The sequence below is a fragment of the Arachis hypogaea genome, chromosome 19 (assembly GCF_003086295.3).
Source record: "Arachis hypogaea cultivar Tifrunner chromosome 19, arahy.Tifrunner.gnm2.J5K5, whole genome shotgun sequence".
In the NCBI taxonomy this organism is placed as follows: Eukaryota; Viridiplantae; Streptophyta; class Magnoliopsida; order Fabales; family Fabaceae; genus Arachis; species Arachis hypogaea.
The window spans coordinates 34987945-35015383 of record NC_092054.1 but is presented as its reverse complement, the minus strand read 5'-3'; the positions used below and the strand labels follow the sequence as shown (position 1 = coordinate 35015383).

General features: G+C 41.4%; 1 protein-coding gene and 1 non-coding gene across 2 annotated transcripts; one reads left to right on the top strand and one right to left on the bottom strand.

Annotated features, from left to right (window-relative positions):
• Positions 1-3126: 3126 nt before the first annotated feature.
• On the bottom strand, positions 3127-4140 carry LOC112778238 (uncharacterized). Its single transcript, XM_025822576.1, has one exon. The coding sequence runs from the start codon at positions 4138-4140 to the stop codon at positions 3127-3129; it is 1014 nt and encodes a 337-aa protein (XP_025678361.1).
• A 22766-nt stretch (positions 4141-26906) lies between these two features.
• LOC112781628 (small nucleolar RNA R71) lies at positions 26907-27014 on the top strand. Its single transcript, XR_003192393.1, has one exon. It is a non-coding gene; the product is annotated as a small nucleolar RNA R71 (small nucleolar RNA).
• Positions 27015-27439: the final 425 nt, after the last annotated feature.

Here is a 27439-nt window from a genome sequence, read left to right as displayed (position 1 = left end):
CAGTAGGCACAACTCTCTGGTTTTTATACCAGGAGTTCTGAAATTGCGCCGACGCGTACGCGTAGAGCACGCTTGCGCGTGGATCGCCCCCTTTTTTTTCATACACATGAGGAGGATCAATTATGGCATAAATTGGTAGTAATGCATGCTAAACGGTTCAAAAACATCCAAAACTTCATGTAACACTCAAAATCAAGCATTTCTTCAAACATTCCAAATCGATCAAACCACTATCAATGAGCACCTCATGTGCAATTTAACAAAAATCAAGCAAAATCAACCCTACTATGAACAAACTCACAAATCAAGCAATCACAAAAGGCACAAAGACTCTACAAACTATATGCAAGAAACTATAAACAAAGGAAGATCATACCATGGTGGGGTGTCTCCCACCTAGCACTTTTCTTTAATGTCCTTAAGTTGGATGGTCATGAGCTCAATTCTCTTTGCCTTCGGGTGCGTCCTCAAGGAGGAATACCTTAACCTCTTTGTTGCTTTTCATCTTCTCTCTATGGTATAGCTTTAGACGATGACCATTAACCTTGAAGATATTGGGGCTTGAAGGGTGGCGAAGGTGGTAGATCCCATATGGTTCAGCTTTCTCCACTCTATAAGGACCTTCCCACCTTGATCTTAACTTACCAGGCATCAATCTCAACCTAGAATTATAAAGGAGGACCAACTCTCTAGCCCGAAACTCTCTTCTTTTGATGTTTCTATCATGCACCGCTTTCATTCTCCCCTTGTAGAGCCTTGAATTCTCATAGGCTTCCAATCGGAGGAACTCAAGCTCCACCAACTGTAACTTCCTTTCGACTCAAACCCCAAAGCCTGAATTGCATTCCTTTACGACTCAATACGCTTTATGTTCCACCTCCACCGGGAGATGGCAAGCCTTTCCATAAACCAACCAAAACGGGCTCATACCAATCGGCGTCTTGTAAGCCGTCTGGTAGGCCCAAAGCGCATCGCCGAGCTTAGAACTCCAATCCCTCCTGTAAGGCTTTACAATCTTTTCCAATATACGCTTGATTTCTCGATTGGAGGCTTCGGCTTGGCCATTCGTTTGAGGGTGGTATGCCGTGGCCACTTTATGGATGATGCCATACTTCTTCATTAAACCTGCCATCCTTTTGTTACAAAAATGCGAGCCTTGATCACTCACGATTGCTCGTGGTGATCCAAAGTGGCAAATGATGTTATTACAAACAAAAGAAAGAACCACATTAGCATCATCTATTTGGGTAGGAATCGCCTCCACTCACTTGGAAACATAGTCAACAGCTAGCAGAATATACACGAAACCATTAGAATTTGGAAAAGGTCCCATGAAGTTAATACCCCAAACATAAAAAATTTCACAAAACAACATTGTTTGTTGGGATATCTCATTCTTTTTGGAGATATTTCCAAACCTAAGGCATTGTGGAAAAGAGCTACAAAAAAGAGATGCATCTTTGAAAAGTGTAGGCCACCAAAATCCACAATCCAAGACCTTCCGAGCCGTCCTTTGAGCACCAAAATGGCCATCACCCTGGGAAGAGTGGCAAGCCTCCAAAATGGATTGAAACTCGAATTGCGGTATACACCTTCGAATTACTTGATCGGCACCACATCTCCATAAGTATGGGTCATCCCATACATAATATTTGGATTCACTTTTGAGCTTATCCTTCTGATGTTGAGAAAAAAATTGGGAGGAAAGGTGCGAGCAACCAAGTAATTGGCAATAGGTTCATACCAAGGGATCACCTCGGATATTGCTAGCAAGCCCTCAAGAAGAAATGTATCATTGATAGGAGTGGGATCACCCTTTGTGTGCTCAAGGCGACTCAAGTGGTCCGCCACTAAGTTTTGCGAACCACTCCTATATTTGATCTCTAGATCAAACTCTTGCAATAGCAACACCCATCGGATCAACCTAGGTTTGGATTCTTTCTTGGCCAACAAATATTTCAATGCTGCATAATCCGAATATACTTCCACCTTAGAGCCAAGTAGATAAGCCCGGAATTTTTCCAAGGCAAAGACAATTGCTAACAATTCCTTCTCGGTGGTAGTATAGTTGGACTGCGCTTCATCTAAAGTCTTAGAGGCATAGGCAATGACATAAGGAATTTTACCCTCGCACTGAGCTAGCGCCGCTCCTACCGCATAGTTTGAGGCGTCACACATGATCTCGAATGGCCTAGTCCAGTCCGGCCCTCTCACTATAGGAGCTCGGGTCAAAGCGATCTTGAGCTTGTCAAATGCCTCCATGCACTCTTCACTCAAATAAAATTCCACATCCTTTTGCAACAATCGAGAGAGAGGTAGTGCCACATTACTAAAGTCCTTAATGAAACACCGGTAAAAACCTGCATGTCCAATAAATGCACGGACTTCCCTCACAGAAGAGGGGTAAGGCAAACTAGAAATAACATTGACCTTTGTCGGATCAACAGAGATCCCATCATTAGAGACAATATGCCCTAAAACAATACCTTGTCTTACAATAAAATGGCATTTCTCAAAATTTAACACAAGGTTTGATTTAGTACACCTCTCTAATACTTTTGCAAGATTGTCCAAGCAAAGGTCAAAGGAGTCCCCATAAACACTAAAATCATCCATAAACACCTCCATGCAATGCTCCAAAAGATCCGTAAATATACTCATCATACACCTTTAAAACGTAGCCGGTGTGTTGCACAAGCCAAACAGCATTCTTTTATACGCATACGTTCCGAAAGGGCATGTGAAAGTGGTTTTCTCTTGGTCTTCTGCAGCAATGTGGATTTGAAAATAACCAGAATAGCCATCTAAGAAACAGTAATGAAATTTACCACATAGGCGGCTATCAAGCTTTTGATCGATGAAGGGCAACAGAAAGTGATCCTTCCTAGTGGCCAACTTTAAGCGCCGATAGTCAATACACACCCTCCATGAGTTTTGGACCCTTGTGGCTATAAGCTCCCCATTCTCATTCTTGATTGTAGTAACACCAAATTTCTTTGGAACCACTTGGATAGGGCTCACCCACTCGCTATCTGAAATCGGATAAATAATGTCTTCTTCTAATAACCGGGTGACCTCCTTCTTCACAACCTCTAGAATGGTAGGATTTAGATGCCTTTGAGGTTGTCAAACAGGTTTGGCTCCTTCTTCTAGGAAAATTCGATGTTCACACACTTGGGGGCTAATTCCAACTATATCTGCCAAGCTCCACCCGATGGCCTTCTTGTTCCTCCTCAAGACATTTAGAAACCTCTCCTTTTGATGGAAGGTGAGCTCCTTTGCAACAATTACCGGGAGCTTTTGGTCATCTTCAAGGAAGGCATATTTTAGGTGGGATGGGAGTTGTTTCAAATCTACATTTTTTTGATGACTTGGCGCTTTGTCATCTGGTGACATTGGAGGTGAAAAGGCATCTTCTTCACATACATGGGAACTCTCCACATTTGGGCCTTGAATCATACTCTTTCCATCAAAATCTTCTTGGTGGACTTCGGCCACCGCATTATCAATAAAATCATACCGGAAAATAGAGTGGTCCTCCGGTGGATGTCTCATGGCTTCATCAAGATTAAAGCTCACTTCTCTTCCATCAATCTCAAACGAGTAAGTACCCGAAAACGCATCCAATTTGAACCAGGAGGTCTTCAAGAACGGTTTTCCAAGCAAGATAGATGATGTCCTTCTGGAGTCACTAGGGGGAATCTTAAGAATATGGAAATCAATTAGGAAGACCAACCCCTTTATACTCACTAGAACATCCTCCGTGATACCCACTACAGAAAATATGCTTTTGTCCGCCAAAACAAACCGGGTGGCCGATCGTTTCAACGGTGAAAGCTTTAAGACCTCATAAACAGACAAGGGCATGATGCTCACACAAGCACCAAGGTCACATATACAGTCGACAAATTGTACCCCATCTATGGTGCAAGTTACTAGGCAAGGACCGGGGTCGCCACACTTTTCCGGTATATCACCCATTAAAATGGAAATTGAGCTCCCCAATGGAATCGTCTCTAAATCTTGAATTTTCTCCTTGTTCATGCATAAGTCCTTTAGAAACTTGGCATATTTAGGTACTTGGCGGATAGTATCAAAGAGAGGAATGGTTACCTCAACTTTCTTGAATATCTCCACCATTTTGGGATCCAACTCAACTTGCTTCTTGGTCTTCCTTGCCAATGTGGGAAATGGAATTGGAGTAGCTTCTTGCAAGACATTTCCATCCTTAGGAATTCCACCCCTTGGTTGAGCAATCACTTCTTCAACTACCTATTGGGTTTCATCCTCCTCTTTGACTTCTTCTATCTCAACCACATCCTCATCTTGAGTGACCTCTATTAGACTTGGCTCTTCATGACTCTTCTCTTGCAATTTGGTGCCAGACCTCAAGGTGATGGTATTGATACCACCCTTGGGGTTGGGTAGAGGTTGAGAGGGTAAGGCACTAGAGCTTGAGGGTTGCGTGGTAGAGGTAGAGGGCGGTTCCATAAGGAAAAGAAGGGCTTGGATGGTAGAGGTAAGACCGGTAAGGCTTGAGGTAAGTGTGGTTTGAAGCTCTTTTTGTCCTTGGAGGATGGAGCGGAGTATCTCATCTTGGTTGGAGGAAGAAGATGGATAAGTGATTTGGGGAAGGAGGGGTTGTGGTTGGTTGAGTTGAGGTGCTTGCCTTTGATGAGGTGGTTGGTAGGTTTGGTAGGCTCTTCCTTGGTTTTGGTTTTGGTATGGAGGATTTTGTTGGTACTGGTTTTGTTGATTGTTGTTGTTCCATCTTTGGTTCCCACCGTTGTCCCTTCCTCCTTAATTATAGTTGTCCCTCCATCCTTGGTTAGAATTATCTTGCCAATCTTGACTAAAATTACCCCATTGATTATAGTTGCCTCCTTGTTGATGATAACCTTGGTTTGGACGATTGTAGTAGGCATTGGTAGCCGCCAAGGTATTATCCTCTTGGAGGTTTGGGCATTTATCGGTGTAATAGGTGTAACAACAGCAAATTCCGCACACTCTTTGGGGGACCAACTATTGACTTTGTTGTTGTTGAGGAGGTGGAGGTTGTTGTTGATTGAGCTGAAGTTGCTTGAGAATATTTGTCATTTCTCTCAAGGTCTTAGTAAGGGCGGCGGTCTCACCACTAGTAGAAACTTCATTTATGGCTCTTGGATGATGGTTTCTTTGTCTAGCATGTTGGGTGGACTCAGCCAAATCGGTGATTAGTTGCCATGCTTCCTCCGCCATTCTATACTTTGTCAAGGAACCGTTGCTTGAGGCATCCAAGAGGATCTTGTCTTGTGGTTTCATTCCTTGGCAAAAATAGCTAATCAACACTACAGTGTCGATTATATGGTGAGGGCATGAGTCAAGAAGCCTTCGAGATTGTTCCCAATACTCGTATGGAGTTTCCATTTCACCTTGGACAATGCATGAAATTTCTTTCCTCAATCTATCCGTCACCTCGGGAGGAAAGAATTTATCTAAGAACTCCCTTCTAAGCAAATTTCAATCACTAACAATTTCATCGGGTGAATTGTAGAACTACTCTTTGGCTCTTCCTTCAAGAGAGAATAGAAAAGTAAATAGCCAAATAGCAACCTCATCGGAACCCTCTGGCCTAGTTATTAAACATACACCTTGAAAGTCTCTAAGGTGTCTAATAGGATCTTGAGCGAAGAGTCCGTGAAACTTGGGTAGAAGATTAATCAAGGCAGTTTTGAGCTCAAAATTAACATTCAACTCCGGATGACGCACTTGAAGCGGTTGAAGAGCAAAGTCTGGAGCACCGGCCTCCTTAAGAGTGACTCTTCTTGGAGGGGCCATGGTATCAGTACCTAGATCAATGGAAGAGGTATTAGTAGTATCGATGGAAGAGTAGATGGTTTCTTCCTCAAATGACGTTTTTGATTCAACCTCGGATAAGGTTGGTGAATTAGTAGGAACCCTTTCACCACCTCTAAAGGCTAACAGTCTCCGAGCTTGCGTAATATGGAGTAAAGTTCTCTCAATTTCGGGATCAAAATTAGCTAAGCTCGGATCCGGTAGTGAACGCGTCATTCAATGAAAGAAGCATAGAGCTCATGACAACAAGAGGCACTAAACAAAGATTAATCCTAACTAACAATTGAGCTAGCAAACAATCAAGAAACAATGCAAGTATTCACATCTCAACATATTTACACTAATCAACAACATGGCACACATATGCAATTCCCCGGCAACGGCGCCATTTTGATGCGCGATATTTTGTCGGTATAGAATTCTATCAATAAATTCTGTCGTGAGTATAGTCTAAACCAACAAGCTATAACGCATCAAACATAGAAAATGTGTGTCCACAATTCAAAATCAATAACCAAGAGTATTAGTCCCGAGTCGTTCTCCCTAAGAGTTGCCTTAAGATGCACATCATTGGTTAGGAGTTCTCTTGGTGTTTGAGGTTGAATACGAGAAATGTAAACAAGCTTGCATAAAAGCAATGAACAATTGACAAGTAGGCTAAGGGACACAAGAAATTGAACTAAACAAGAGTGAATGTCAATCAATCAATGTAAAAGCCTTGGCTAGGGTTGGGAATTAGAATTCCTATCCTCATTGCCTCCAACAATTGTGATAAGAATTGGTTCTTGCTCCACTTAGTTAACCTCTAACTATGAAGAAAAGTCAAGTAGAGATAATCAATTTGAGCCCACAAGTCCTAGTAAAATCCTAAGGAAAGACTAGAGTTAGTGTCATTCAAATCAATTAGCAATTTCCAATTATCAATCAACAAAAAGCTTTGACAATTCAAGTGTCTCCAATTATCCAACCCCTAAGCCAAGAGTGAAATTCTATTCCATAGCTATAGTTGATATTTTCTCAAACATTTGGTGAGCAATAATGAAAGACATTGTAAAATTGAAAAGAGAAATTGAATTCAAGCTATCTAATACAAGCAATTAACAACAGTCAAGCAATTAACAATAATGAACATGAAATTCCTTAATGCATTAATAGAAATCAAAGTAACAAGATCCAAATCCAAGATCTACAATGCTAGAGTAATAAGAATAATAAATTGAGAGTAGAAGAGTGAGATTTACAAACTAGAGCAATGTAAAATTGAATCAAATTCAGATCTAACCAATGGATCCAAGTGAAATTGAAATTGAGAAAGCCAAAACCTAGAGAGAAGTTAGAGTTTCTCTCTCTAGAAACATAAACTTCCAAAACTAACTCCAAAGTGTGTAATGTGTGAATCCCCTTCAATCCTTGGTTCTTAAGGTCTTTTTCCTCCAAAATTCAGCTTAAAACTGGGCCTGGAGCTCTTTAGAAATCGCCTGTCACGGTTTTATTAAGGAAGTCACGTGTCGAGCGTCACGCATACGCGTGGGTCACGCGTACGCGTTGTCTGGGTTTTTGTGATCCACGCGTTTGCGTCCACGTTTGTGCGCCAATCTCAAATCCAAGCTCCCACGCTTGCGCTTTGGCCACGCGTGCGCGTCGACGCCAATGCTCCAAAGCTCCATTTTTCATGCTTCTTCCACTTATGCATGCTTCCTTCCTCTCTTTTAGACCATTCTTGTCCCTATAAATTCTGAAATCACTCAACAAATAGATCACGGCATCGAATGGTAATAGAGGGAGATAAAAATATAGCATAATTAAGGCCTAAAAAGTATGCTTTCAACCATTAAGCGAAATTGGGAAGAAAACACAAAACTATGCATTTTACATGGATAATTGTGATAGAATGTTGATAACACCCTCCAAATTCTACACAAAATAAACCCTAAAATTGGGGTTCATCAGTGGGTAGAATGTAAAACCCGGTTAATTAACGAATAATTAGCACATAAATGATAATTTATTCTAGAAAGCCAAAAATGTGATTTTTATGGCTTAATATGATAGAGGAAATTGAGACGAGAATTTTGATACCAATTTTACAGAAATCGGCCCAAGATTGGACCGAACAGGCCAATCCGGGCCAACCGGACCTATATTGGGCCCTTAGCCCAACCAAGCTAAACCTAAAACCTTAAAAAATAGCACTCTCTCTCCTCTAAACCATCAAAAACACGCTGAAATGAGAATGAAAGTGGGAAGAACACTTCTCCAAAGTTCTATCCTTGTTTGATCTTTAAACCACCATAACTTCTGATCTGAAGCTTTGATTGCCACACCGTTTACGGTCATGCGTTCACCGCGACGAGCTCTACAAAACCCACTACTTTGTTCTTGACGTAAGCCATGATTTTGGTTCAGTTTCTCATCCCTTAAATTCAAATTTAATGGGAAAAATGTTGAGATTTTGGGCTCTTTGATGTTATAGGACCCAACTAGCTTGAAGAAGAGTAACCTTGTCTCCTTGACTCTTGGGTGTTGTAAGATTCTCAACCCTAGTGGAATTTGTTGGTTTATGATGTTGGGTATTGAGTTGTTATGTTTGAATGTGATATTTGTGGCTTAGGTAGTGTATATGTAAATATTGAAGCTTGATTGAGATTTTGGAAAGCTTGGAAAATGGCTTTGGTGTGCTAAAAATCTATTCTTGGAGGTGTTGAAGCTTAGTGAGCTTGTGAAAAAGTGATTTAGAGGTGTTTCGGGTTAAACGGAAAAGCGGCTAAGGTATGGTCTCAGTTTCCTGTATCTAAAATATAAAGTGGTGTGAAAACTTAGGCTGGAGGCCCTAAGATAGGATTTGAATGGTTGATGTTGTTGAATGGTTGAAATCAATTGTGTGGTCATATATGTGATTATGAATATTGATGATGTGATGGTGTGATACATAAGAGATATGCATGTTGAGAGTGAGGATGGTAAGGATTGTATGTATTGACGGTTGATTGGAAATGTTGTGTTGGAAATTGGAATGAGGAAAATACATATGACATGATATTGTGTTTGAAATTAGATTATTTGATGAAACTGGTTAACATGGTGGGTTGATGGTCTATAATTTTGATAAAAGATGTTAACATTTGAGTTGAGGAGGCTTGAAGTGGTTTTTGGTATGTTTTGGTTGATTTAAAAAAGGGTTGGAATTGGTTTGTTTGAAAATGGCACTTTGTGGTTTTGTAAGAAAATGTGGTTTTTGGGCATACTTTGACGGAGCATAACTTGGACTCCCAATCCCCAATTTGTGCAAAATTTTTTAGAAATGAAATTGGATCCGGGATGTTTATGCCATTCGAAGAACGGGTGAAAAATGATTTGAAACGGAGGAGTTATGCCTGTCGGAAGATTGGGGTTTGAAACTGTGAATTCTGCAGCTTTTTAACTTAGAAAAATTTTTGGTAGAAAGCACTCCCACACGTAGGTGTGGCTGACGCGCACGCGTCGTTTTCAAATATTCACTACCCACGCGTGCGCGTGGCCCACTCATACACGTCGATGAGCGAATACGATTGGCACAGCAAAATTCCAAAGAGTTGTGCCTGAGTTGTGCTGGTTTTGTGCTTGGGGCACAAAACACACCCACGTGTACGCATGGCTGACGCGTAGGCATCACTGGGCTTTTCTCCCATCCATGCGTGCGGGTGGGGGGACGCGTACGCGTCACTGTGTTTTGCTGCATTCCACGCGTGCCCGTGGGCGACGCGCACGCTTGACCTTGTTTTCACCCAAAGTTGATTTTTGAGATTTCAAAGCCAAATTTCATACTTTTAAGCGTCCGATCTCACCCCTTATGTTTTAAAACTTGATGATATGCCTGGCAATGAGAAGGGCTAGTAAATATGATAACTTGTGGATGAACAAAGGGGAGAATTAATGATCAATGATGATCAAAGAGAATTGTATGAGATACAGATGATGGTGGTGGAAGTGGCTTATATGCCATGAGCCGAAGGGCTATAATTGTTAATGAATTGGCTGGTTATGGATTGAATTATGAGCCGGATGGCTGAATTATTGCCGTATTATGAGCCATTATTGAATTATGGCTGAATATGATTGCATATATGCTTATTGACTGAAATATGAATGTTGCACTTTCACTATTTGAGATATGAGTTTCCTTGGGAGAAAGCAATGGCTAGCCACCATGTGCTCCAGGTGGAGACTTAATACTCTGCTGACCCTATGTCGTAAGTGTGGCTGGACACTGTGAAAGTTCCGGATGAGCTCGCCCCCGTGTATATACACCAATGAGGGTGTCGGATATGAATTATGATTTATGATTGAGTATAACTCGAGTTGGGGATGCACGACAGAGGGACAGTCCAATGGTTAGCTACCAGGACTTGTCGAGTTGGCTATATAACCAACAGATGATATCATCAGCCATTAGGACAGGCATTCATCATATGCATACTATGTGAATTGTTTGGAATTGCCTAATTGACTGCATATTACCTGCTAATTGTCTAAATGTTATATCTGCTTCCTACCTGTATATCTTCTTGTCTGCTATAATTATGTTTGCCATATTATATTACTGCTGGCGGTTGGGAGGTCTGCAGGAATTGGAAATGAAAGTATTAGTTAGACTGAAGATCCTTAGTCAGTTGCCACTTATGGTTTAGTCTGTTTATAAGCTTTGAATTATCTGTTGGAAGTTCTAGGATTGCCTTCGGCTTTTCCAGGACATTACATGTTAGATATGTGGGCACTGTTACCATACTGAGAACCTCTGGTTCTCACCTATGCGGATTTTGTGGTTTTCAGATGCAGGATGTGAGGTTTCTCGCGGAGGCATGCTGGAGACTTCTGGATAAGCGAAGATCTTGTTTCTTGGGACTTTATTTTGGTTTTATATAGATAGTTACTATCTCCACTAAATAATGTATATAAATATACTGTTTTGACTCCTCTTAAAGGTGGTTTTGGAGAACAGGTTTTGTTAGCTTGTCCTTGGGGTTTCCCTTGGGTTTCCTACTTTATGTTTATAGATACATATGTATACTCTTATGCTCGGATCGGTTATCTTCACAACCGGATCTTGAGTTTTGATATTTGTATTTTTGGCACTCTCTTGTTTTGGTTTCGCTTTAGTTATCTCTTTATCTGTTTGATACGTTATCGATCGGAATGTTGCGCTTTTCTATTTAAACGGTTTTGTTTTATCCCTTTTCTTCAAAGGCTCCTAGTTATAATCATTCTCCACAATACTATATGTACTAAATTTTATTTTTAGAGGTCGTAATACCTCACCACCTCTGTCTTATGACTTAAGCATAAGACTCTGTGTGGTAGGGTGTTACAGAAACTAAAAATATGAAATAGGTTAAACGTATAAGTAGAAAATATTATCTCAAAGAGATCCAAAAAAACTTGATTATCCTCAAATTCCACTTTTGTTCAATCAACACCGTGTAGTTCATAATCTTAAAACAGGAGAAGTAAATTGCAATAAAGTTATAGCATGATAACATAGTGATAGACAACTAACAGGAGCAAATAATAAACAAATTAAGATCATTTGTAACTAAACTACTTTAGTTAACAGCTCTGGTAGAACCTAAGATTCAATTTTAATCAATTGTTATTGATAATATCAAATGTTATCCTCATCAATTATCAAGTATAAGAACACTTACCCATAACAAAAACGACCAATTAAGAGAATCCATAACACAACAAAAATTGAAACTCTAAAGGAAAAATCCGATAAATTTACAGGCAATTTTATTGTTTTCTTCATTCATCCAAATTTAAAATAATTGGATACATTCTCTAAACCAAAGAAAATATTTAAAAGGCATAGTTGAGCATAATAATCACATTTAATTTTCATAGGTCCACAATTACTTAAAGGTCTTAATCTATTGTGATGTTCTTGACATATTTAAAAAAATTGAGAAAAACCAAGACCTTCCAAAAATAAAACTTGATAAATAGTGAACTAACTCACCATTAGTATCCCACAAACCCAAATTTATGGTGCTCCCATCCACAATAAACATTTACCAAGGTGCTACAATAGGTAATCCGATTGTGATTATGATTAGTTTATAAATACAAAAGGCTTCTATTTATCAGTATAGCCTCTGGTACTTCAGCATTGAAGTTCAATGCGTAGTTATTTCCAATTTTCTTACACAAAATGGTATTTGTTCATGTCCTGGGTCGAGCTGTACGATTAACAGACAAAGTTGACCGACCTCTTCAGGTCTGGAATTCCAGACTTCTTCTCAAAGAGCTCGACCAAATCGCTATAGGGAGCCCAAGCAGGCCCAAATAAAGGGACATAGCCTAATCTAAAGGCAACTAAAGCCTAGAAAGATAAGGGCGGTTCCCCTTAGAGATAAGATGACTTCACACAGAAGATAAGATAAGATAACTAACTTATCTTATCCGAAAAGGTCAGCCTACACTACTATAAATACACTGGAGCACCCAGGTATAACTCATACTCTGATTCTACTAAAAACCTGCTCAAAGCCCATGCTAACTTAAGCATCGGAGTCTCTTGCAAGTATCACCACCCTCCGGTGACCAAGGATTAGCAGCACCACCAGGTCCAACAGGTCGGACACGACAGCTTCGACCACCACCGTAGATCTCGTCCGAGATCGACCTACAGTTTCAGGTAACCCTCGAAACATTGGCACCGTTGCCGGGGAACCTGGAAGTCATCCCATCACCATGGCAGATGACCATGACAACGACCACAACTCTGGTTTGGTGGACAGAACGCCAAACAAAAATGCGGATACCATGCCCAAAGATATACCTCAACAAAATGGAGAGAAGCAGTCTCCAAACTCAGAAATTTTAGAAGCCCTCCGAGAACAATAAGATCGGCTTAAGCAGCTCGAACAGGAGGCAGAACACCAACGTGAAGCCGAGAGGGACCTCTGAAGATAAACTAGATGATGTCGAGAGCTAGAAGATAAGCTCCTAAAGCTTGAAGCTGATCTCAAAGCTAAAACAGCTCAATCTGGTCATGGCGACAGCCCCCACAAGGATCAAGATCCCTTCACCAAAAAAATTATGAAAGCTAAGGTTCCAAAGGATTTTAAAGCTCCTAACATGACCCCATACGATGGTACCTCCGATCCAAGCTATCATCTCAACAATTTCAGAAGCAGAATGTATCTCACCAATGCCTCAGATGCTATTTGTTGCAAAGCCTTCCCAACAACCCTGACAAAGCTAGCTATTAAATGGTTCGACAATCTGCCTCCCAGATCCATCACAAGTTTCGATGACTTAGCCAAGAAGTTTCTTGCCAGATTCTCCATTCAAAGGGACAAAGCCAAACACGCCCTAAGTCTGTTAGGAATCAAACAAGGAGATCAGGAGAATCTTCGGTCTTACATGGAAAGATTCAACAAAGCATGCTTGGACATACAAAGCCTACCAATAGAAGCAGCCATCATGGGTTTCATCAATGGCCTGCGAGAAGGACCTTTTAGTCACTCTATATCAAAGAAACACCCAACATCTTTAAATGAAGTGCAAGAACGAGCAGAGAAGTATATCAACATGGAAGAAAATTCTCGGTTAGGAGAGACCTCAAAATCCGGATTCTCCTACTCCTCCTGGGATAAGGATAAAGATTCCAAGAAAAAAGAAGATCAACACGGAGAGAAGCCTAAAAAATACCACAATTACACCCCTCTTCGGGTGTCTCTTGTGGACATTTTCTGAGAAGTATGCCATACCGAGAAGATTCCACCACCTCATCCAATCAAAAGCAAAAAAGGAGGGGGAAATCGGACAGAATACTGTGAGTACCACCGAATCTATGGACATCCTACAAATGAGTGCTTCGACTTGAAGAATGTCATAGAAAAATGGGTAAGAGAGGGACATTCACATGATAAATGGAGGATTCGCAGGAGGAGGAATCTCCAAATCATCCCGCAAAAGGCACCTTAAGGAAGTATATCATGTTGGGGGAGGAGAAGGATCACCCGACCTCCCTACTATTACTTTTACCCAAGAAGACGCGGCCGGCATCATCCCGGGACACGACGATCCCATGGTCATTACTATCATATTGGCCAATGCCAACTTCCACCGCACACTGGTGGACCAAGAGAGCTCGGCGGATATCTTGTTCAAATCCGCCTTCGACAAACTCGGCCTACAAGAAAAATAGCTCAGAGTATATCCGAACAGCTTGTTCGGACTAGGAGACACTCCAATCCAGCCTCTTGGATATATTTCACTACACACAACCTTTGGAAAGGGAATCCGGTCAAGGACACTCAACATAGACTACATCGTGGTCGACGTGAGCTCGGCCTACAATGCCCTAATAGGTCGGACAACGCTAAATCAGCTTGCCGCAGTAGTGTCAACTCTACATCTATGCATGAATTTTCCAACCCCAGAGGGATAACCACGATAAAAAGTGACCAGAAAATTGCGCGACGCTGTTACAACGAAAGTCTGAACCTTAGAGGCAAAGGAGAGGAAATTAACAGTATCAAACTCGGAGGAGTTTGAGGTTAGGAAAAACTTCGCCCACAACCGGAGGGCGAGATCGAGGAAGTCCAGATCGGAGATATCCCAGATAAAACAACAAATATTGGGGCGACTTTGAAAAGAGACATAAAGGAGTCTCTGATACGGTTCCTAAGGGATAATGCCGACCTCTTTGCATGGAAGGCCGCGGACATGCCAGGCATAGATCCCAAACTAATGTGCCACAAACTGGCAATATACCCAGGATCTCGGCCAGTACAACAGAAGCGCCGGAAGCTCGGACCAGAGAGATCCCAAGCTGTGGAAGAACAGGTACAAGCTTGAAGAACGAAACTCTCGCGCGATCTAGAATTTTCACAATAAATTCGCATTGTAAGTATAGCTTCTAGACCGACAAGAATTCCTTTCTTACAAAAGTTTTGGTTGTCACAAGTAACAGACCCCTTTGAAATTGATAACCGAAGTATTTAACCTCGGGTCGTTTTCTCAAGGAATTGCAGGGAAGTATGATTTATTATTGGTTATGGAAAAAGATATATTTTTTTGGGGTTTTAATGTATAAGATAAAAAGCAAGAATAGTAAATGGCAAGAAAGTAAATTGTAAGGAATTAATTTAAATAAATAATAAAACTCTTGGCAAGGTATAAGAACTGGAAGTCCTATCCTTATCAATTGTGATGAGAATTGGATTGTAATCCCACTTAGTTAACCTTTAATAAAGCAAAGGAAAGTCAAGTAGACTAATTAATTTGATCCTCAGGTCCTAGTCAATTCCTAAGAAAGGACTAGAGTTATTGGAATTTAATTCAATTAGCAACTCCCAATTTCAACCACTGCTTTATTTGACAACTCAAGTGTTACCAATTACTTAACCAAAGCCAAAAGGGAAGAAATTCTACTTGAATGAAAATAATTTGGATAAATCGAGAGCATCAATAAATTAAAGAGAGCAATCATAAGCCTGAAATACCTCAAATTATATTAAATAAAGAAGATCCTAACATGAAAAGGTTTATAAGACAATTTGGCAACATAAATACTTAAACAGAGAAATAGACAGGTCAAAGCACTAGAAAAAATAAAAGTAAAAGAGAATTTAAATTAAAGGAACATTGAACCTATGATGAAGAAGAAATAATCCTAAATCCTAAAACTAAATCCTAAGAGAGAGGAGATAACCTCTCTCTCTAAAACTATATCTAATCCTAAAATTATGAATTATGAGCTGATTCTTATGAATGAATGGATTCTTCCACTTTATAGCCTCTAATCTATGTTTTCTGGGCCGCAAACTGGGTCGAAAACAGCCCAGAAATTGATGGAGAAGAAATCTGCCACGTTGATTTTCGCCACTGCAACGCGTTCGCGTGGAGCACGCGTTCGCATCACCTAGCGTCAGAGCAACTATGGTATGTTATATATCAAATCGAAGCCCCAGACGTTAGCTTTCCAATGCAACTAGAACCGCACCATTTGGATCTCTGTAGCTAAAGTTATAGCCATTTGAGTACGAAGAGGTCAGGCTTGACAGCTTAGCAATTTCTCCAACTTCTTGTATTCCTTCCACTTTTGCATGCTTCCTCTCCATCCTCTGAGCCATTCCTGTCCTGTAATCTCTGAAATCACTTAACACACATATCAAAGCATCTAATGGTAATAAGAGAGGATTAAACATAGGGAACTCAAGGCCAAAGAAGCATGCTTTCAATCAAAGCACATAATTAGGAAGGCAAATGTAAAACCATGCATATAGTATGAATGAGTGGGTAAAGAGTTAATAAAAACCACTCAATTGAGCACAAGATAAACCATGAAATAGTGGTTTATCAAAGCTCTACTGGAGGCAGGATTCATAAGAGAAGTCAAGTACCCACTATGGTTAGCCAATGTTGTATTGGTGAAGAAATCAAATGGGAAATGGCAGATGTGCACTTATTACACCGACTTTAATAAAGCCTGTCCAAAAGATCCCTATCCACTCCCAAGCATAGACACTCTAGTAGATGCCTCCTCTGGATACAAGTACCTTTACTCGGGATATAATCAAATCCCAATGTACCCACCTGATCAAGAAAAAACCTCATTCCTAACCCCAAAAGCAAATTACTGTTATGTCGTCATGCCATTCGGACTCAAAAATGCAGGAGCTACCTACCAAAGATTAATGAATAAGGTCTTTGCCGACCATATCAGGAAACTCATGGAGGTATATGTGGACGACATGTTGGTAAAAACACAAAGTGAGGAATCATTACTGTCTGACCTCGCCAAAGTGTTCGATACCATCAGAAAGCATGGCATGCGACTTAATCCCGCAAAATGCACCTTCGCAGTAGAAGCCGATAAATTCCTGGGTTTCTTGCTAACACAACGAAGAATCGAGGCAAACCTAGATAAATGCCGAGCTATACTCAACATGAAAAGTCCGACCTGTGTCAAAGAAATACAACAACTCAATGGAAGATTGGCAGCCTTGTCCAGATTTCTAGCCGGATCGGCCATAAGATCTCTCCCCTTTTACACCACACTAAGGAAGGGAAAGAGATTTGAATGGACCATAGAGTGTGAGCAAGCCTTCCAGGATTTCAAAAAATTCCTGGGACAAGCACCGATTCTTACTCAACCACGGGAAGGAGAAGCAATCATATTATACCTCGCAGTAGGAAGTCGGGCAATAGCCTCAGCGCTAGTCAGAGAAGACAAAAGTAGGCAACAACCCATCTACTTCATCAGCAAAGCCATATAAGTTGTTGAACTAAACTATTAGAAGATAGAATAGTTCGCCTACGCTCTCATACTAACTTCTCGACGACTTCGCCCATATTTTCAAGCTCACACCATCAAGGTTCGGACTAACCAACCCATGAAAGGAATTCTACAGAAGACAAACTTAGCTGGAAGAATTCTACAATGGGCAGTCGAGCTATCTGAGTTCGACCTGCAATATGAAGCTCGGACAGCCATCAAGTCCTAGTATTTGGCCGATTTCATTGCTGAGTACACTGACACCCCGGGAACTCCTACAAAATGGAATCTCTATGTAGACGGCTCTTCAAACAAAACCGGGAGTGGTGTAGGTGTGATAATAGAAAACGATCAGAGAACCCAAATCGAACTCTCCCTAAAATTCGAGTTCCCTGCTTCAAACAACCAGGCCGAATACGAGGCATTACTAGCTGGTTTGAGACTGGCTAAGGAAGTGGGAGTTCAAAAGCTTTTCATCTTCAGTGATTCGCAAGTAGTCACCTCGCAAATAGCAGGGAGCTACCAAGCTAAAGACCCTACCATGAAAAAGTACCTGGACAAAACCAAGGAACAGCTCGAACAACTCGGGGAATATGAGGTCCGCCATATACGTTGGGAACAGAACGCTCGAGCTGATACACTCTCAAAATTAGCCAGCACCAAACCAGGGGGCAATAATAGAAGCCTCATCCAGGAAATACTGCAAAATCCATCAATCTCAGAGGAAGAAAAGTTCCTAGCCATATCAGGTCAGGATCAAGGATGGATGACCCCCATAATCAATTACCTCAAGTCAGAGACACTCCCTGCAGATAAGAACGAGGCGAAGAGGTTGAGACGAGAAGCACAATACTACACCATCATAAACAACATCTTATACAAAAGAGGGATCTCGACACCCCTATTAAAATGTGTGCCGACCTCCAACACAAAGGAGGTCTTGGAAGAAATACACAGTGGCATATGTGGCAACCATGTTGGAGCACGAGCTCTCTCCAAAAAAGTACTCTGAGCCGGATTCTTTTGGCCGACTTTGCAAAAGGAAGCAACAGAGCTCGTAAAGACATGTCCACCATATCAGAAACATGCTAACTTCCACATCTCCCCACCTGAGGAGCTCATTAGCATAACATCACCTTGGCCGTTCACGAAATGGGGACTCGACCTCCTCGGATCATCCCCCAAGGATTAAGACAGGTCAAGTTCCTCATTGTAGGGGTTGATTACTTCACAAAATGGATTGAGTCAGAGCCCCTAGCTAATGCCACTGCTCAAAGAAGTCGAAAATTCTTATATAGAAACATTGTCATAAGGTTTAGGGTTCCTCACTCCATCACCACAGACAATGGCACTCAATTCACAGACACAGGTTTCAGAAAGTTGGTAGCTGACTTGAAAATAAAGCACCAATTCACATCTGTAGAACACCCCCAGGCTAATGGGCAAGCAGAAGCTGCCAACAAAGTCATACTAGCCAGGTTAAAATAGAGACTATAGGACGCAAAGGGAGCCTGGGCTGAAGAACTTCCACAAGTCCTCTGGGCATATCGAACAACTCCACACTCCACCACAAAGGAGTCACCCTTCCGATTGGCTTACGGAATGGAGGCAATGATCCCAGTGGAGGTCAAAGAAGAATCACCCAAAATGATCCACTACAGTGAAGAGGCTAACTCCCAACTCCAAAGGGAAGAGCTCGACCTGCTTCCAGAAATCCGAGAAAGAGCTCGGATCAGGGAGGAGGCGCTAAAACGTCAAATGGCCTCAAGATACAATCAGAAGGTATTACAGCGAAGCTTCGCCAATAATGACCACATCCTAATCCGAAATGATATCGGAACAAGTCGACTGGGAGAGGGGAAGCTAGCAGCTAACTGGAAAGGACCATACGGAGTTACAGAGGTACTAGGAAAAGGCTACTACAGGGTGTCCGAACTCGAGGGGTGAGAGCTACCAAGGTCATGGCACGACTGCAACCTAAGAAGGTATTATAGTTAGAAGGTGATGAAAGATCTTAGGTCAAGGTGCACTCTTTTTCCTGAAAAAGGTTTTTTAATGAGGCACCAAGCCAAGATCCGCAAAAGTGCCTGACTTAGAAGGGTAAGCACCCACATGTGTATATTTTGTTTACCTATATGTCTACTTTCTATTGGAATAAAGCTTTTCAGATTCTCTACAAAGTTTCTCTACCAAGACGTATTAATCTGAACGCTAAAATTCATCGCCCGATTATAAAGCTACAGGTCGGCAAGGTGAAAACCAAACTCATCGCCCGACCACGATGAAAATCGAATTCATCGTCCAAATTTCTACAAAGATCGGCAAGGTGAAAACCAAATTCACCGCCCGACTTCGACAAGGTTGACCAAGTGAGAACCAAACTCACCGCCAGATTTCTACAAAATCGGCAAGGTGAAAAAGCGATCAAAACAGGTTAATGCATGAAGTTATAAAAAGTAATCCATAGAAAGAGGCCTAACGAGGTCTGAGAAAAAATGGATTGCTAAAAATAACTTAGGATGGACCGACATGAAGAAGTCGGACCAAACGACATAAAAGCGACAAAAGTTATAAAAAATAATCCATAGAAAGAGGCCTGACGAGGTATGAGAAAAAATGGATTGCTAGAAATAACTTAGAACGGACAGACATGAAGAAGTCAGATCAATCAACATGAAAGCTACAAAAGTTATAAAAAGTAATCCATAGAAAGAGGCCTGACGAGGTTTGAGAAAAAATGGATTGCTAGAAATAACTTAGAACGGACTGACATGAAGAAGTCGGACCAATCGACATTAAAGCGACAATAGTTATAAAAAGTAATCCATAGAAAGAGGCCTGGCCAACCCTGATTAAAAATGGATTACTAAAAATAACTCGAGAAAGAATCGACAAGAGAAGTCAGACTAACAAAAGGCGTGCGCTAGAAAGGACAAAATTTGTCCTAGAAAGCCACGACCTCATAAAAAGCTATCAAAATTGTTCAGACTAAAAGGGTTCCATGAGAATACTAGCAAGTCATCGAACAAAGCTAGCCTCAAAGGTCACTCCTACTAAAGCGGGAAGCGAACAAACACAAAAGGCAATCAAAAGAGGTCGGATAGCAAAGTCCAACACTCTAAAGATTCCTGGAAGCATCAAAGGTTGTAAACAAACATACCAAAAAGCTACTACAATAAAAAATCAGAAGGCCACTGGTGCACGAAATTGTGATGTCCAGGCTCAAACAATCCCTGGCAACGTGAGCAACTTGGTACGCGCAATCGTAATTACACTTTGATTATGTAAAATTCATGGCTCTTTCTTTCCCTGGCAATGGCGCCAAGAACATGGTGCCAATACCATGGTTCACAACTTCGATACAACTAACCAGCAAGTGCACTGGGTCGTCCAAGTAATACCTTACGTGAGTAAGGGTCGAATCCCACGGAGATTGTTGGTATGAAGCAAGCTATGGTCACCTTGCAAATCTCAGTTAGGCAGATATAAATTGATAATGGTGTTTTCGAATAATATATAATAGAATAGGGATAGAGGTATTTATGTAAATCATTGGTGAGAGTTTCAGATAAGCGAATAGAGATGCTTTCGTTCCTCTAAACCTTTGCTTTCCTGCTATCTTCATCCAATCAGTCTTACTCCTTTCCATGGCTGGCTTTATGCAAGGGCATCACCGTTGTCAGTGGCTACATCCCCTCCTCTCAGTGAAAAATATGCTCACATGCTCTGTCACAGCACGGCTAATCATCTGTCGGTTCTCGATCATGCTGGAATAGGATTCACCCTCCTTTTGCGTCTGTCACTAACGCCCAGCACTCGCGAGTTTGAAGCTCATCACAGTCATTCAATCATTGAATCCTACTCAGAATACCACAGACAAGGTTTAGACCTTCCGGATTCTCTTGAATGCCGCCATCATTCTAGCTTACGCCACGAAGATTCTGGTTAGGAGATCTAAGAGATATTCATTCTAGCTTATTTCATGTAGAACAGAAGTGTTTGTCAGGCACGTGTTCATAGGGGAGAATGGTGATGAGCGTCACACATAATCATCACCTTCATCACGTTCTTGGGTGCGAATGGATATCTTAGAAGCGAAATAAGATGAATTGAATAGAAAACAGTAGTACTTTGCATTAATCTTTGAGGAACAGCAGAGCTCCACACCTTAATCTATGGAGTGTAGAAACTCTACCGTTGAAAATACATAAGTGAAGGTCCAGGCATGGCCGAGAGGCCAGCCCTCAATTGTGATCTAAGATAGCATACAACTGATCAAAGATGTCTAATACAATAGTAAGAGGTCCTATTTATAATAAACTAGTCACTAGGGTTTACATAAGTAAGTAATTGATGCATAAATCCACTTCCGGGGCCCACTTAGTGTGTGCTTGGGCTGAGCCTTAACTTTCCACGTGCAGAGGCCATTTGTGGAGTTGAACGCCAGTATTTGTGCCAGTTTGGGCGTTCAACTCTGGTTTTGGATCCTTTTCTGGCGCTGGACGCCAGAATTGGGCAGAGAGCTGGCGTTGAACGCCAGTTTGCGTCGTCTAAACTTGGCCAAAGTATGGACTATTATACATTTTATACTGGAAAGCTTTGGATGTCTACTTTCCAACGCAATTGGAAGCGCGCCATTTCGAGTTCTGTAGCTCCAGAAAATCCACTTTGAGTGTAGGGAGGTCAGAATCCAACAGCATCAGCAGTCCTTCTTCAACCTCTGAATCTGATTTCTGCTCAAGTCCCTCAATTTCAGCCAGAAAATACCTGAAATCACAGAAAAACACACAATCTCATAGTAAAGTCCAGAAATGTGAATTTAACATAAAAACTAATGAAAACATCCCTAAAAGTAACTAGATCCTACTAAAAACATACTAAAAACAATGCCAAAAAGCGTATAAATTATCCACTTATCACAACACCAAACTTAAATTGTTGCTTGTCCCCAAGCAACTGAAAATCAAATAGGATAAAAAGAAGAGAATATACTATAAATTCCAAACTATCAATGAAACAGAGCTTCAATCATATGAGCGGGACTTATAGCTTTTTGCCTCTTGAATAGTTTTGGCATCTCACTTTATCCATTGAGGTTCAGAATGATTGGCATCTATAGGAACTTCAGATTTCGGATAGTGTTATTGATTCTCCTAGTTCAGTATGATGATTCTTGAACACAGCTTCTTTATGAGTCTTGGCCATGGCCCTAAGCACTTTGTTTTCCAGTATTACTACCGGATACATAAATGCCACAGACACATAATTGGGTGAACCTTTTCAGATTGTGACTCAGCTTTGCTAAAGTCCCCAATTAGAGGTATCCAGGGTTCTTAAGCACACTCTTTTTTTGCTTTGGACCTTGACTTTAACCGCTCAGTCTCAAGTTTTCACTTGACACCTACACGCCACAAGCACATGGTTAGGGACAGCTTGGTTTAGCCGCTTAGACCAGGATTTTATTCCTTTACGCCCTCCTATCCACTGATGCTCAAAGCCTTGGGATCCTTTTTATTTGCCCTTGCCTTTTGGTTTTAAGGGTTATTGGCTTTTTGCTCTTGCCTCTTGGTTTTAAGAGCTTTTGGCTTTTTCTGCTTGCTTTTTCTTTCTTGCTAAAATTTTTTTTTCGCCTATTTTATTATTATTTTTTTCTGCAAGCTTTGTTCTTTGCTGCTTTTTCTTGCTTCAAGAATCATTTTTATGATTTTTCAGATTATCAAATAACATGTCTCCTAGTCATCATTCTTTCAAGAGCCAACATATTTAACATTCTTAAAAAACAACTTCAAAAGACATATGCACTGTTCAAGCATTCATTCAGAAAACAAGAAGCATTGTCACCACATCAATATAATTAAGCTAAGTTCAAGGATAAATTCGAAACTCATGTACTTCTTGTTCTTTTGAATTAAAACATTTTTCATTTAAGAGAGGTGATGGATTCATAGGACATTTATAACTTTAAGACAAAGTTACTAACTACTAATGATCATGTAATGAAGACACAAACATAGATAAGCACATAACATAGAATACGAAAAACAGAAGAAATAAGAACAAGGAATGAATCCACCTTAGTGATGGTGGCGTTTCCTTCTTGAGGAACCAATGATGTCCTTGAGCTCTTCTATGTCTCTTCCTTGTCTTTGTTGCTCCTCCCTCATTGCTTTTTGATCTTCTCTTATTTCATGAAGCATGATAGAGTGTTCTTGATGTTCCACCCTTAGTTGTCCCATATTGGAACTCAATTCTCCTAGGGAGGTGTTGATTTGCTCCCAATAATTTTGTGGAGGAAAGTGCATTTGAGGCATCTCAGGGATCTCATGGAAATGAGCTTCTTGCGCCTCTTGAGCTCCATGACTGGGCTCTCTTGCTTGCTCCATCTTCTTCTTAGTGATGGGCTTGTCCTCTTTAATGAGGATATCTCCCTCTATGTCAATCACAGCCGAATTGCATAGGTGGCAGATGAGGTGAGGAAAGGCTAACCTTGCCATAGTGGAGGACTTGTCAGCCACCTTGTAGAGTTCTCGAGGTATAATCTCATGAACTTCCACCTCTTCTCTAATCATGATGCTATGGATCATGATGGCCCGGTCTATAGTAACTTCAGACCGATTGCTAGTGGGAATGATTGAGCATTGAATGAACTCCAACCATCCTCTAGCTACAGGCTTGAGGTCCAATCTTCTTAGTTGAACCGGCTTGCCTTTGGAGTCAACCTTCCATTGAGCTCTTTCTACACATATGTCCATAAGGATTTGGTCCAACCTTTGATCAAAGTTGACTCTCCTTGTGTAGGGGCGTGCGTTCTCTTCCATGTTTGGCAAGTTGAACGCCAACCTTATATTTTCCGGACTAAAATCCAAGTATTTCCCCCGAACCATTGTAACATAGTTCTTTGGATTCGGGTTCTTACTTTGATCATGGTTCTTGGTGATCCATTCATTAGCATAGAACTCTTGAACCATTAGGATGCCGACTTGTTGGATGGGATTTGTTAGAACTTCCCAACCTCTTCTTTGAATTTCATGTCGGATCTTCGGATACTCATTTCTTTTGAGTTTGAAAGGGACCTCAGGGATCACCTTCTTCTTGGCCACAACATCATAGAAGTGGTCTTGATGGGCTTTGGAGTTGAACCTTTCCATCTCCCATGACTCGGATGTGGAAGCTTTTGTCTTCCCTTTCCCCTTTCTAGAGGATTCTCCGGTCTTAGGTGCCATCAATGGTAATGGAAAAACAAAAAGCTTATGCTTTTACCACACCAAACTTAGAATATTGCTCGCCCTCGAGCAATAAAAGAAAGAATAGATGAAGAAGAAGAAGAAATGGAGGAGAGGGAGAGGGTGACGTGGTTCGGCCAAGAAGGGTGTAGAGGGGTGTGTTGTGTGAATTTGATGAAGAATGGAGGGCTTTATATAGGGAAGGGAAGGGGGAAAGGTTTCGGCCATATGGGTGGGTTTGGGTGGGAAATTGGTTTTGAATTTTAAAGGTAGGTGGAGTTTCTGAGGTAGGTTTATGGGGGAGAGTGGATGGATGTGAGTGGTGAAGAGGTGATGGGGAAGAGAGTTTATGGGGTTGTGTGAAAGAGAGTGGTGAGAAGAAGTGAGTGGAGGTAAGTGGGGATCCTGTGGGGTCCACAGATCCTGAGTGGATCCTGTGGGGTCCACAGATCCTGAGGTGTTCAAGGATTTACATCCCTGCACCCATTAGGCATGTAAAAATGCCTTTGCACACAACTCTGGGCGTTCAGCGCCAGGTTGGTGGCCATTTTGGGCGTTCAACGCCCATTTGTGTGCCATTTCTGGCGTTGAACGCCAGAACCATGCCTGTTCTGGCGTTCAGCGCCCAGAAGCTGCCCATTTTGGGCATTCAGCGCCAGCACCATGCTCTGTTCTGGCACTGAACGCCAGACAGATGCTCCTCCAGGGTGTGATTTTTTTTCTGCTGTTTTTGACTCCGTTTTCAATTTTTATATTTATTTTGTGACTCCACATGATCATGGACCTAAGAAAACATGAAAAACAAGAATAATAGAGTTAGATGAATAAACATTGGGTTGCCTCCCAACAAGCGCTTCTTTAATGTCAATAGCTTGACAGTGGGCTCTCATGGAGCCTCACAGATGTGCAGAGCTTTGTTGAAACTCTCCAACACCAAACTTAGAGTTTGGATATAGGAGTTCAACACTAAACTTAGAGTTTGGTTGTGGCCTTCCAACACCAAACTTAGAGTTTGACTGTGGGGGCTCTGGTTGACTCTGCTTTGAGAGAAGCTTTTTCTGCTTCCTCTCCATGGTTGCAGAGGGAGATCCTTGAGTTTTAAACACAAGGGAGTCCTCATTCCATTGAAGGACTATTTCACCTCTGTCAACATCAATCACAGCTCTTGCTGTGGCCAGGAAAGGTCTTCCTAGGATGATGGATTCATCCTCTTCCTTTCCAGTATCCAGGACTATGAAATCAGCAGGGATGTAAAGGCCTTCAACCTTTACTAACACGTCCTCTACTTGTCCATAAGCCTGTTTTCTTGAACTGTCTGCCATCTCTAATGAGATTTTAGCAGCTTGCACCCCATAGATTCCCAGTTTCTCTATTACAGAGAGGGGCATGAGGTTTATTCCTGAACCAAGGTCACACAGGGCCTTAAAGATCATGGTGCCTATGGTACAAGATATTATGAACTTTCCAGGATCCTGTCTCTTCTGAGGCAATGTCAGTTGATCCAGATCACTTAGTTCATTGATGAACAAGGGAGGTTCAACTTCCCAAGCATCAATGCCAAATAATTTGGCATTCAGCTTCATGATTGCACCAAGGAACTTGGTAGTTTGCTCTTTAGTAATATCCTCATTCTCTTCAGAAGAGGAATACTCATCAGAGCTTATGAAGAGCATAAGAAGGTTCAATGGAATCTCTATGGTCTCTAGATGAGCCTCAGAGTCCTTTGGTTCCTCAGAGGGAAGCTCCTTATTGATCACTGGACGTCCCAGGAGGTCTTCCTCCTTGGGATTCACGTCCTCTCCTCTCCTCACAGGTTCGGCCATGGTGCTTATGTCAATGGCCTTGCACTCTCCTTTTGGATTCTCTTCTGTATTGCTTGGGAGAGTACTGGGAGGGATTTCAGTGATCCTTTTACTCAGCTGGCCCACTTGTGCTTCTAGATTTCTAATGGAAGATCTTGTTTCATTCATGAAACTTACAATGGCCTTAGACAGATCAGAGACTAAGTTTGCCAAATTAGAAGTGTTTTGTTCAGAGTTCTCTGTCTATTGCTGAGTGGATGATGGAAAAGGTTTATTATTGTTAAACCTGTTTCTTCCACCATTATTAAAGCCTTGTTGAGGCTTTTGATCCTTCCATGAGAAATTTGGATGATTTCTCCATGATGAGTTATAGGTGTTTCCATAAGGTTCACCTAAGTAATTCACCTCTGCTATTGCAGGGTTCTCAGGATCATAAGCTTCTTCTTCATAAAAAGCCTCTTGAGTACTGTTGGATGCAGCTTGCATTCCATGCAGACTCTGAGAGATCATATTGACTTGCTGACTCAATATTTTATTCTGAGCCAATATGGCATTCAGAGTATCAACTTCAAGAACTCCCTTCTTCATAGGCGTCCCATTACTCACAGGATTCCTTTCAGAAGTGTACATGAACTGGTTATTAGCAACCATGTCAATGAGTTCTTGAGCTTCTGCAGGCGTTTTCTTTAGGTGAATGGATCCACCTGCAGAAGTGTCCAGTGACATCTTTGATAGCTCAGATAGACCATCATAGAATATATCCAGGATGGTCCATTCTGAAAGCATGTCAGAAGGACACTTTTTGGTCAACTGTTTGTATCTTTCCCAAGCTTCATAGAGAGATTCACCTTCTTTCTGTCTGAAGGTTTGAACATCAGCTCTAAGCTTGCTCAGATTTTGAGGAGGAAAGTACTTGGCTAAGAAAGCCGTGACCAGCTTATCCCAAGAGTTCAGGCTGTCTTTGGGTTGAGAATCCAACCATAATCTAGCTCTGTCTCTTACAGCAAAGGGGAAAAGCATGAGCCTGTAGACTTCAGGATCTACTCCATTAGTCTTAACAGTATCACATATCTGCAAGAATTCAGTTAAAAACTGAAAAGGATCTTCAGATGGAAGTCCATGAAACTTGCAGTTCTGCTGCATCAGAGAAACTAATTGAGGTTTCAGCTCAAAGTTGTTTGCTCCAATGGCAGGAATGGAGATGCTTCTTCCATGTAAATTGGAATTAGGTGCAGTAAAGTCACCAAGCATCTTCCTTACATTATTATTATTTTCGACTGCCATCTCCTTTTCCTGTTCGAAAATTTCTGAAA

Bases quoted from the DNA above. Each gene is read 5' to 3' on its own strand.
- LOC112778238 (XM_025822576.1), bottom strand. From the start codon at position 4,140: ATGGTGGAGATATTCAAGAAAGTTGAGGTAACCATTCCTCTCTTTGAT.